The 13,104-nt window shown below is 36.0% G+C and overlaps 1 protein-coding gene across 6 annotated transcripts in view; it reads left to right on the forward strand.

The window, feature by feature from the left end:
* The window catches only part of LOC132482954 (probable ubiquitin carboxyl-terminal hydrolase FAF-X), a 138,583-nt gene that overhangs the window by 75,928 nt on the left and 49,551 nt on the right, over nucleotides 1–13,104 (forward strand). For 4 of the 6 annotated variants that reach the window (XM_060088228.1, XM_060088227.1, XM_060088229.1 and 1 more), the window contains 3 exons: nucleotides 2,976–3,101; nucleotides 4,867–4,992; nucleotides 6,251–6,420. In XM_060088228.1, the coding sequence (XP_059944211.1) occupies nucleotides 2,976–3,101; nucleotides 4,867–4,992; nucleotides 6,251–6,420 (422 nt within the window). The remainder of the gene's footprint in view (nucleotides 1–2,975; nucleotides 3,102–4,866; nucleotides 4,993–6,250; nucleotides 6,421–13,104) is intronic. The other 2 variants (XM_060088230.1, XM_060088232.1) reach the window with 1 other exon arrangement.

The following is a 13,104-nucleotide window of genomic DNA, read 5'->3' on the forward strand; positions in this document are numbered from 1 at the left end:
GAAAGATATATAAAGACGGTTATAAAAGAAAAGATGTATTTGGCATGTCACCCACGTGTCATCCCACTGACCAACGTAACTACTGTGACTGACAAAGACTCTCTGTTTATGCTGGTAGCATCCTTAAAGCACAGTCACTGGATGCTTTCAAGATATACTGAGATTTGATGCAAAGGTTGAATGTGGCTTCCAATTCTCACTGCAATTGAGTTTATTTACATTACAAGTGATGGTTTTATTAAACTGCTGAAGATAAAATAGCTTAGGGATACAGATTTTTTTTCCATCAGAAATGGGTTAGTTCTTAATCAAGGAAATTTAAATAATTACTAGATATTTGATGTTAGAGTTATTAATTATCTTAGGTGGGAGAATAGTATTGTGGATTTTGTTTAAAGGAAGAGTCATTAGGAATTCCCTGGTGGTCCAGTGTTTAGGACTCAGCACTTTCACTGCCAGGATGCAGGTTCAGTCCCTGGTCAGGGAACTAAGATTCTGCAAGCAACTGGGGCTGCCAAAAAGAATAATAATAAATAATAAATAAAAAAATAAAATTAACATAAATTAAAAAAAGATAAGAGTTACGCTAAGTCGTTTCTAATAAAATAGAATGTCTGGGATTTTCTCCAGAATAATTCTGGGGTGATGTGGGCAGAGTTAGTGAGTTGGGGATTCAGTGAAACAAGTTTATTAGCCTTTTGTTTACAATTATTGAAGCTAGATAATGGGTACTTGAAGGTTATTTATAGTCTCTGTTTTTATATAATTTTGAAAATTTCATTTAAAAAGTTAAAATTTGTAGAAGCACTTTTAGAGAAGAAATTTATAGTGCTCTGTCCTCACTGTAAGTTTGATTGCTTTATATTGTGGTTTCTGTGCATATTTACATAAAAACAGATAGGTTCTGGTCATGATCCTTTCCATAGTGGCTTAATGAAGTAACAAAGCAATTATATGTATCTTCTTGTCCTTTTCCCTAAGACTTACTATTTAGAAAATGCCGTAAGGATACTAAGGTACATAATAGGGTCTAATTGCAAGTTGCCCACATTCTAGTAAGGAGTTAAGTGAAAAATTAGCATTTAAAATATGTTTATTATATAACCACATATAATATTTAGAAGAGGGTTACAAGTTGATAAATACAGTAACTAGTGAAGAAAATTAATTCTGGGTATTTTTCCTCATGGATTTAAGAACTTACTTATACTCAAGTAATATGTTATCGTTTCCACATTTATACTTTTATTACTTCTTTAACTTAATTCCTTTTTCATGAAGTTTGAGACCTTGTTTGTTTTTAATAGAAAATGTTTAGTTCTGCCAATACAGTAAGTGAAAGGAAAGTTATTTTTGCCTTGTAGACCATACTTAATCCTCATCCTAGTTTACTGAGTTGAATTGGAAATTAACATATCAGTGGTGTTCTTAACGAGCAATTTCAGTGTAAAAGTGCGGTAAGCCTTTGATTTAAAAAATAAACCCTAAATAATTAGTAAAATTGAATTAACAGTTTGAAAACATGTTTTTATTCTTTTCACAGATAATCTATTATATAACATATTGCTTAAGGTGAAATGTTAACAAAAGCGTACATGATTCCTATATGTGTTTAGGCTAGTTCATTGGAAATTAGTAATCGTGAATATATTGAGTTCCTTTATGTTAATTATTATACTTTATCTTATTTAATCATTAATATAAATATATTTGGTCAGTCACTTTTATTTCTTCCTGTTTTTTAAGTGAAAATTTAAGATCTAAAGAGATGAAATAACTTTGCACAAATAGTAAAAAGGACCTGAGAGTTTAACTCTGTAAAGATGCAACTGTACTTATTCTGAAACTGTACTTACACCACCTGTGCTACATTCACTTTTTATTTGAAATCTCATGTAGTAGCACCTGGCAAGTAGACCTTCAAATACTTATGGAAGGATTTACATAATTATTATGTACATCATAATAAATAACAAAATGTTAAACTTGTCCCATTTGAAGTTAAGAGAGAAGAGCTGGAAACCTTGTACCTAATCAGTCTTCATTGTCCACCTACAGACTGTAGGAACACCTCTGCAAACTCTTGAATTCTTTAAAACATCTATTTTTGAAAAGATTTTCTTACCAAAACTTGACTGTAAAAGAAAGGTATATACAGAGGAGGAGGGAGACTTTAGCATATTTTTGGTGATGTGTGTTTAGAGCACAGTTAAAAAAGTACTTATGAACAAAATACAAAAAACATTTTAGGGCCTCCCTGGTGGCGCAGTGGTTGCGAGTCCGCCTGCCGATGCAGGGGATACGGGTTCGTGCCCCGGTCTGGGAGGATCCCATATGCCGCGGAGCGGCTGGGCCCGTGAGCCATGGCTGCTGGGCCTGCGCGTCCGGAGCCTGTGCTCCGCAACGGGAGAGGCCACAACAGTGAGAGGCCCACATACCGCAAAAAGAAAAAAAAAAAAAAAAAAAAAAACATTTTAAAGACTGAAAGGGAAGGAAGTGAGAGAAATAATTTTAGAGCTTAGATGGTAAGAAATTGAAAGTCTGTTTATCTGCTGCCCCCAGTTTCCTTAGTCATATCACAGCAAGCATGGTCATTTGCTGAGTAGGAGGCCTGGGAAAAGGATTTTACTAAAGACCTATAAAAGATTTGTTCAGAGCTGTGTCATTATGTCATGCAAGTGAAAGTGAACATAGTTGTAGAAACAGTTGAATTCATGTGAAATTGGAGTTTGTTGAAGAATATTGTCACTTTTTAAAAGGCAACTAACAGAGGCAGTCTACAGGTTGGCAATCTGAAATGCTTTTTTATGCTAAGCACCATATATTCTACAGTAGATAAGTAGAAGGATGATATCCTCAGAGAGTGATGGTGGATGAGGAGCATATGGTTGGGTTTTTGCTGTGTACAAATTTTTGAAATTTAGTCGTGTACAAGTTTTTTACTCCAAGTAAAAAGGTTAATTAACTTTTTTCAGATTAACCACATTACTCATGATCAAGCAGTGGTGCTACAAAATGCCCTTCAGAGCATTCCTAACCCAGCATCTGAGTGCATGCTTAGAAATGTATCAGTACGCCTTGCTCAACAAATATCTGGTGAGGTTAGTATCAAACTTTGAAAGTTCTGGGATCTTGGTTGGCTTATTTTTTATTACTCTTGACACAGTCTCTACTTACTCATGAATATCACAATCTGAGGTTGAATATTCTGAGAATATCACTTTAGATTCTCTTATTTTAACTAAAATTTACTAAAATTGTATTTACTATTACATATTAACATCAGTACTTTAGAAAGTACTTTTAAAAAACTTTTAAACAGGCCTTTTGAGCTGTAATGTATATTGCATAAACTAGATCAAAATAAAACATATACTGAGTTTTGACATAATGTTTAAATTAATGGTACAGTCAAGAAACAGGATATCTCTGTCAGCCCCCAAAATTTTCTCTTCCTGACTGGAGGTATTTACTGCTCTGCTTTTGTCACTGTAGAGTAGTAATCATTTTCTTAAATTTTACATAAATCATATTATAAATGAAATTAAAGACAAATACATAGAGTCTTCTGTAACATAGAAGACAATATGGTAAAAGTATAAGTTACCAAATTGATCTATAGAGTCAAGGCAATGCCAATAAAAATTCTATCCAGTTTAAAAAAAAATTGTATACTCCTTTGTGTCTGGATTATTTCAGTCCGCATGATTTTGAAATTTATCAGTGCTATATTATATGTAAATACTTTATCTGTTTTGAGTAATATTACACTTTATGGTCATCCTGTATGTTCTGTTAATGAACACTTGTGTTATTCCTAGTTTTTTTTACTATTTGGAATAGAGCCATTTTGAAAATCACCAGTAAGTCACAAGTGCCTCTTTGGCACATGTTTTCTTATTTCTGGGTAAACATATAGGAGTGGAATGGCTGGGTAATTTGGTTTCTGTGTTTGTAAAATTCTTATGAAAAATGTTCAAGCCAGATTAGATCTTAACCTGAAGCCTACATTGTGGCTATAGCTGATAAGCATGATTTTGCTTCGTCTGTATATGGTTTGTTTGTTTTTTAGTTTAGTTTAATTAATTTATTTTTGGCTGCATTGGGTCTTTGTTGCTGCACGCAGGCTTTCTCTAATTGTGGTGAGTGAGGGTTACTCTTCGTTACGGTGCCTGGGCTTCTCATTGTGGTGGCTTCTCTTGTTGTAGAGCATGGGCTCTAGGCACATGGACTTAAGTAGTTGTGGCACATGGACTCAAGTAGTTGTGGCACATGGACTCAATAGGTGTAGCGCACAGGCTCTGGAGCACAGGCTCAGTAGTTGTAGCACGGGAGCTTAGTTGCTCTGCGGCATGTGGGATCTTCCCGGACCAGGGCTCAAACCCGTGTCCCCTGCATTAGCAGGCAGATTCTTAACCACTGTGCCACCAGGGAAGCCCTGTCTTTATATGTTTATGACTTGATGTTAAGATCCAAAAAACATGGGACCAAGGCTACTTTGTTTTTCTTTTATTAATTTATTTTTTACTTTTATTGAGGTATAGCTGGTTTACAATGTGTTAATTTCTGCTGTACAGCAAAATGATTGTTGTACATATATTTATACATACTCTTTTTCATTCTTTTCCATTATGGGGTTTATCACAGAATATTGAATATAGTTCCCTGTGATTGGTGTTTATGCATCCTATATATAATGGTTTGCATCTGCAGGACCAAGGCTACTTCGCATCTTAAAGATAGCATAGACTGTCATAGTTACTTTATTTATAACCATTTATTCTGCTGTTTTCACAAAAAAGTTGTGTTTTCTGATTACTTGACTCTAATATTCCGTCAGCGCTTTAATTACTCATTTTCTTTCAGGCTTCAAGATACATGCCTGATATTTGTGAAATTAGAGCTATACAAAAAATCATCTGGGCATCAGGATGTGGGACATTAGAGCTAGTATTTAGCTCAAATGAAGAAATCACTAAAATTTATGAGATGGTAAGAGTTATTACAGAAATGCATTCCTTTTGTGTACATGTTAATTATGTATATGACTACATTTTTCATCTTGTCTGCCATCTTTAAAGACCAATCACTGTGTATCTAATGGTTTAAAATAAACTTCTGTAGTTAGGATGAGAATGTATAAAATTTTATTTTGAAAATAAACTACTTCAAAATCTCACTGTAAGGCAGCTTTTTTCTAAATCTTATCTCTTATTCAGTTGAATATAGTTATGCCATAAAGAATTTGCTTTTCCCAGTTTTCTTTAATTATTCTTCTTTCTTCAAGTTGTGTAATTATGATGTCCAAGTACTTTACTTGCTTCTTTTATAGCACTCAAAAGCAGCAACGGTTTCCACCATTTAGGTATTATCCCTGTTTCTCATTTGATTAAGCAAATTATTTACAGAAATTAGACTTTGTTTAGCTCTTTGATTTTCTATTCTGTTTACTTGTCTTTGATAGTCTTTTCTGTATATTTAAGAGAGGAGAGTGGATAATGGAATTGTAGAGCTTCCCTTTTTGGAATATTTGAATGACTATTCTGTTCTAGACATATATTATACTGATTTTATTTATTTTTATTTATTTTTATTTTTTTTTACGGTACACGGGCCTCTCACTGTTGTGGCCTCTCCTGTTGCGGAGCACAGGCTCCGGTTGCACAGGCTCAGCAGCCATGGTTCACCGGCCTAGCTGTTCTGTGGCATGTGGGATGTTCCCAGACCGGGGCACGAACCCGTGTCCCCTGCATCAGCAGGCAGACTCTCAACCACTGCGCCACCAGGGAAGCCCCGATTTTATTTTTTTTGATAAGTGGAGGCAGATTATAAATTATTAGCTACCAACTTGAATATATTTTAGGTTGGAAAAGTCTCCTATAACCTTTCTCAACATTTGTGTAGGCCAGTTGCTTTTTTAATAAAATGGCATTTTAGATACGCTGTATAAGAAAACTAATCAAAGAACCAAGTACAGTGCCAGAGTTATTCTTTAGAAAGGAATCATGATTAATGCAGAAGTACACCACTTACACCCAGAAGAACAAGGAAGTGATTCTTAGCTTTTACTGAGCATACTTCTTTAATCCCCTTTGGGATATATTCCAAAGGATCTCAAAAGCTACAGGTGAAGAGACTGAAGACAAATGGTTTTTAGTGAGTATACATAAGTTTTAAATACTAACTTGAAGGTTTGTGACTTTGTCCTAACTGTGTCACTGGTAATTTACTCCTCATCATAATTTTACAGGCCACCAATACAAGCAATGGGCCAGACATGGAAGATGAACAGGTTTGCTGTGAAGCATTGGAAGTGATGACATTATGTTTTGCTCTAATTCCAACAGCCCTGGATGCACTTAGTAAAGAAAAGGACTGGCAGACATTTATCATTGACTTACTGTTGCACTGTCCCAGCAAGTAAGTAATTTTTTGTTGTTGTTGTTGTTTTGAGAGAAGTCTGATCTTATTCTTTTAGGCAGACATGAATTAATTTTGATCAAAATTTATCTCAAGTCAAATAAGGAAACCTTTTTCTTGTCTACATTAGCACTTTGATATTTAGGAAACATGTATTTAATATATTTCACTTAACCTAAATATGTTTTCATCTCTGGAAAATGCCCCTGTTGATTTTTTAATTTCTTTTACATTTTTTTAAATTGTGGTAAAGTGTATAGTTATTTGTAACAAAAAATTAGACATTTTAATGACTTTTAAGTGAACAGTTCAGGGACATTGAAAACATTTACACTGCTGGGCAGTCATCACCTCTATTTCCTAAATTTTTCATCATCCCAAACACATTATTTAAGTAGTAACTTACTCCCATTTCCAAACCTGTGCCATTGTTTACCTCTAATATATGTCCTGCCTCTGTGAATTGGCCTTGTCAGTACCTCATATAAGTGGAATTACACAATATTAGTCTTTTTGTGTTTCATTTAGCAAAATCTCAAGGTTCATACATGTAGCTTGTTGAAGGATTTCCTTCATTTTTAATGCTCTATAATATTTCACTTTATGTATGTATTATATTTTTGCTTATGCATTCATCTGTTGGTGGACACTTTGATTGTTTCTGCTTTGGGCTATTGTAAGTAGTACTGCTATGACCATTGTTGTAAACACAGATACGTGTTTGAGTTCCCATTCTCAGTCTTTTTAGCATGTAATTTGGAGTGGATCTGTTAGGTCATGTAGAAATCCTGTGTTTAACTTCCTCAGGGTTCACTAAACTGAATTACACAGTGGCTTCACCATTTTATACACCCACAAGCAGTGTACAAAGATTTCAGTTTCTCCACATCCTCTTCCATACCTGCTATTTTCTGACATTTTAATAATAGCCACCCTAATGGGTGTGTGGTGTATCTCACAGTAGTTTTGATTTTCATTTTCCTTTATGATTAGTGATGTTAAGCATCTCTTCATGTGCTTATGGTATATCCTCTATGGAGAAATCTCTACTTAGACATTTAAGTAAGTCCATTTTTCTTCAAATTTTAGAATAGGTTTCTCCATTTCTGTGATAAACAGAATTTTGAAAGAAATTACATTAAATCTATAGATTGCTCTGAGTGGTATTAACATGTTAACAATGTTAAGTTTCAGTATGTGATGCAGGTTATCTTTCTATATTTAGGTCTTCTTTCATTTCTTTTGACACTATTGCACCTTCTTGGTTGTATTTATTACAAAGTATTTTTGCTGCTATTGTAGGTGGAATTGTTTTCTTAATTTTCTTTTTGGGTTGTTCCTTGCTAGTACCTAGAAATACACATGATTTTTGTTTGATTTTATATTTTACAATTTTGCTGGATTTATCTTTTTTTTTTTTTTTTTTTTTTTTTTTTTTTTTTTTTTTGCTGTACGCGGGCCTCTCACTGCTGTGGCCTCTCCCGTTGCGGAGCACAGGCTCCGGACACACAGGCTCCGCGGCCATGGCTCGCGGGCCCAGCCGCTCCGCGGCATGTGGGATCTTCCGGGATCGGGGCACGAACCCGTGTCCCCCGCATCGGCAGGCGGACTCTCAACCACCGCGCCACCATGGAAGCCCTGGATTTATCTTGTGAATGGATTCATTAGGGTGTTCTCAGTATCAGAGCCTGTCATTTGTTAAAAGAGGTAGTTTTACTTCTACCTTTGCAATTTGGATGTGTGTCATTTGCCTTTGCTTACTTGCTCTGTTATGTTGAATAGAGATAGTGACAGCAAGCATCCTTTTCTCGTTCGTGGTATGGAGAGAAGGCTTTCACTCTTTCTTCCAATGTGATGTTAGCTGTTAAGTTTTTCATTTATGCCTTTACTTTCCTGAGAAAGTTCCTTTTTATTCTTAGCTTATTAAGTATTTTTATCGTGAAAAAGTTGAAATTTGGGTGTTTTTTCTGAATCATTTGACATAGTCGTGGTTTTCCCCTTTTTTATATTTATGTGTTGTATTAACATTACTGATTTATATAATGAACCACTCTTTCATTCTTGGAATAAATTTCACTTGGTCATATTGTATATATTTCTGTATTTAGTTGTCAATATTTTACTGAGAATTTTTAATTTATTTTATTATGGTAAAAATACATGACATCATACTTACTGTTTGAAACTCTACAGTTAATGTTAAAGGTATTTACATGGTTCTGCAATAGAGCTCTAACTATTTTTCGTCCTTCAGAACTGAAACTCTGTTCCCACTACACACTAATTCTCCAACCTACCTTACCACCACTACTCCCCGCTACACCCTCCCTCTTGGAAAATGCCTTTCTACTTTATGTTTCTATGATTTTGACTTTTTTTTTTTAACATCTTTATTGGAGTATAATTGCTTTACGATGGTGTGTTAGTTTCTGCTTTATAACAAAGTGAATCAGTTATACATAGACATATGTTCCCATATCTCTTCCCTCATGCATATCCCTCCCTCTCATCCTCCCTATCCCACCCCTCTAGGTGGTCACAACCCCCCTAGCTGATCTCCCTCTGCTATGTGGCTACTTCCCACTAGGTATCTGTTTTACGTTTGGTAGTGTATATATGTCCATGTCACTCCCTCACTTTGTCACAGCTTACCCTTCCCCCTCCCCATATTCTCAAGTCCATTCTATAGTAGGTCTGTGTTTTTATTCCCGTCTTACCCCTTGGTTCTTTATGACCTTTTTTTTTTTCCCCCTTAGATTCCATATATATGTGTTAGCATACGGTATTTGTTTTTCTCTTTCACTCTGTATGACAGACTCTAGGTCCATCCACCTCACTACAAATAATTTTGTTTCTTTTAATGGCTGAGTAATATTCCATTGTATATATATGCCACATCTTCTTTATCCATTCATCTGTTGATGGACGCTTAGGTTGCTTCCATGTCCTGGCTATTGTAAATAGAGCTGCAATGAACATTTTGGTACGTGACTCTTTTTGAATTATGGTTTTCTCAGGGTATATGCCCAGTAGTGGGATTGCTGGGTCGTATGGTAGTTCTCTTTGTGGTTTTCTAAGGAACCTCCATACTGTTCTCCATAGTGGCTGTATCATTTTACATTCCCACCAACAGTGCAAGAGGGTTCCCTTTCTCCACACCCTCTCCAGCATTTATTGTTTCTATATTTTTTGATGATGGCCATTCTGACCTGTGTGAGATGATATCTCATTGTAGTTTTGATTTGCATTTCTCTAATGATTAATGATGATGAACATTCTTTCATGTGTTTGTTGGCAATCTGTATATCTTCTGTGGAGAAATGTCTATTTAGGTCTTCTGCCCATTTTTGGATTGGGTTGTTTGTTTTTTTGTTATTGAGCTGCATGAGCTGCTTGTAAATTTTGGAGATTAATCCTCTGTCAGTTGCTTCATTTGCAAATATTTTCTCCCATTCTGAGGGTTTTCTTTTTGTTTTGTTTATGGTTTCCTTTGCTGTGCAAAAGCTTTTAAGTTTCTTTAGGTCTCATTTTATTTTTGTTTTTATTTCCATTTCTCTAGGAGGTGGGTCAGAAAAGGATCTTGATGTGATTTATGTCAGAGAGTGTTCTGCCTATGTTTTCCTCTAAGAGTTTGATAGTGTCTAGCCTTACATTTAGGTCTTTAATCCATTTTGAGCTTATTTTTGTGTATGGTGTTAGGGAGTGATCTAATCTCATACTTTACCTGTCCCTGTCCAGTTTTCCCAGCACCACTTATTGAAGAGGCTGTCTTTTCTCCACTGTATATTCTTGCCTCCTTTATCAAAGAGAAGGTGACCATATATGCATAGGTTTATCTCTGGACTTTCTGTCATGTTTCATTGATCTATATTTCTGTTTTTGTGCCAGTACCATACTGTCTTGATTACTGTCGCTTTGTAGTATAGTCTGAAGTCGGGGAGCCTGATTCCTCCAGCTCCGTTTTTCATTCTCAAGATTGCTTTGGCTATTCGGTGTCTTTTGTGTTTCCATACAAATTGTGAAATTTTTTGTTCTAGTTCTGTGAAAAATGCCAGTGGTGGCTTGATAGGGATTGCATTGAATCTGTAGATTGCTTTGGGTAGTAGAGTCATTTTCACAATGTTGATTCTTCCAATCCAAGAACATGCTATATCTCTCCATCTATTTGTATCATCTTGAATTTCTTTCATCAGTGTCTTATAATTTTCTGCATACAGGTCTTTTGTCTCCTTAGGTAGGTTTATTCCTAGATATTTTATTCTTCTTGTTGCAGTGGTAAATGGGAGTGTTTTCTTAATTTCACTTTCATATTTTTCATCACTAGTGTATAAGAATGCCAGAGATTTCTGTGCATTAATTTTGTATCCTGCTACTTTACCAAATTCATTGATTAGCTCTAGTAGTTTTCTGGTAACATCTTTAGGATTTTCTATGTATAGTATCATGTCATCTGCAAACAGTGACAGCTTTACTTCTTCTTTTCTGATTTCGATTTCTTTTATTTCTTGACTACTTTAGATAGTCAAATGTACTTTATTTTTTTTGATAGATCTTTATTGGGGTATAATTGCTTCACAATACTGTGTTAGTTTCTGCTGCACAACAAAGCGATCAGCTCTATGCATACATATGTCCCCATATCCCCTCCCTCTTGAGCCTCCCTCGCATCCTCCCTATCCAACCTCTCTAGGTCATCGCAAAGCACCAGTCCTATCTCCCTATGCTGCTCTGCTGCTTCCCACCAGCCAACTGTTTTAGATTCAATAGTGTATATATGTCGATGCTACTCTCACTTCGTCCCAGCTTCTCCCTCCCACCTTGTGTCCTCAAGTCCACTCTCTATGTCTACCACTTTATTCCTGCCTTGCAGCTAGGTTCATCAGTACCTTTTTTTTTTCTGTTTACATTCCATATATCTGCATTAGCATACAGCATTTGTTTTTCTCTTTCTGACTTCATTCTGTGTGACAGATTCTAGGTCCATCCACCTCACTACAAATAACTCAATTTCATTTCTTTTTATGGCTGTGTAATATTCCATTGTATATATGTGCCACATCTTCTTTATCCATTCATCTGTTGATGGGTATTTAGGTTACTACCATGTCCTGGCTATTGTAAATAGTGCTGCAGTGAACATTGTGGTACATGTCTCCTTTTGAATTACGGTTTAATCAGAGTATGTGCCGAGTAGTGGGATTGCTGGGTCATATGGTAGTTCTATTTTTAGTTTTTTAAGGAACCTCCATACTGTTCTCCATAGTGGCTGTACCAATTCACATTCCCAGCAGTGCAAGAGTGTTCCCTTTTCACCACACCCTTTCCAGCATTTATTGTTTCTAGATTTTTTAATGATAGCCATCCTGACGGGCCTGAGGTGATACCTCATTGTAGTTTTGACTTGCATTTCTCTAATAATTGGCGATGTTGAGCATCTTTTCACGTGCCTCTTGGCCATCTCTGTGTCTTCTTGGTGAAATGTCCATTTAGGTCTTCTGCCCATTTTTTAACTTGATTATTTGGTTTCTTTGATATTGAGCTCCATGACCTGTTTATATATTTTGGATATTAATCTTTTGTTTACTTTACAAATATATTCTCCCATTCTGAGGGTTGTCTTTTTGTCTTGTTTATGGTTTCCTTTACTGTGCAAAAGTTTCAAGGTTAATTAAGTCCCATTTGTTTTGTTTTTATTTCCATTACTCTAGGATGTGGGTCAAAAAAGATCTTGCTGTGATTTATGGCAAAGAGTGTTTTTCCTATGTTTTCCACTAAGAGTTTTATAGTCTCTGGTCTTAAACTTAAGTCTTTAATCCATTTGGAGTTTATTTTTGTGTATGGTGTTAGGTAGTGTTCTGAGTTCATTCTTTTACACGTAGTTGTCCAGTTTTCCCAGCACCACTTCTTTTTTTTTTTTAAATAGCATTATAGAAGCCCTGTGATTGTTTATTTTATTTAAAAATTTTTTTTCTTTATTATTATTTAGTCTTGGCTGCATTGGGTCTTCAATGGGTCTTCATTGCTGTGCACAGGCTTTTCTCTGGTTGCGGCGAGTGGGGGCTACTCTTCGTTGCAGTGCACGGGCTTCTCATTGCGGTGGCTTCTCTTACTGCAGAGCATGGGCTGTAGGTGCACAGCCTTCAGTAGTTGTGGCTCACGGGCTCTAGAGCGCAGGCTCAGTAATGTGGCACAGAGGCTTAGTTGCTCCAAGGCATGTGGGATCTTCGCGGACCAGGGCTCGAACCCGTGTCCCCTGCATTGGCAGGCAGATTCTTAACCACTCCGCCACCAGGGAAGCGCCCCCAGCACCACTTACTGAAGAGGCTGTCTTTTCTCCATTGTATGTTCTTGCCTCCTTTGTCGTAAATTTGGTGCTCATATGTGTGTGGGTTTACTTCTGGGCTTTCTATCCTGTACCATTGATCTATATTTCTGTTTTTCTGCCAGTAGCATACTGTCTTGATTACCGTAGCTTTGTGGTATGGTTTGAAGTCAGCTAGCCTGATTCCTCCAACTCTGTTTCTCTTTCTCAAGATTACTTTGGCTGTTCAGGGCTTTTAGTGTTTACAAAGAAATGGTAAAATTTTTTGGTCTAATTCTGTGAAGAATGCCATTGGTAGTTTGATAGGGATTTCATTGAATCTGTAGATAGCTTTGGATAGTATAGTCATTTTCACAATATTG

The sequence above is a fragment of the Mesoplodon densirostris genome (genome assembly GCF_025265405.1).
Source record: "Mesoplodon densirostris isolate mMesDen1 chromosome Y unlocalized genomic scaffold, mMesDen1 primary haplotype SUPER_Y_unloc_1, whole genome shotgun sequence".
Classification (NCBI taxonomy): domain Eukaryota; kingdom Metazoa; phylum Chordata; class Mammalia; order Artiodactyla; family Ziphiidae; genus Mesoplodon; species Mesoplodon densirostris.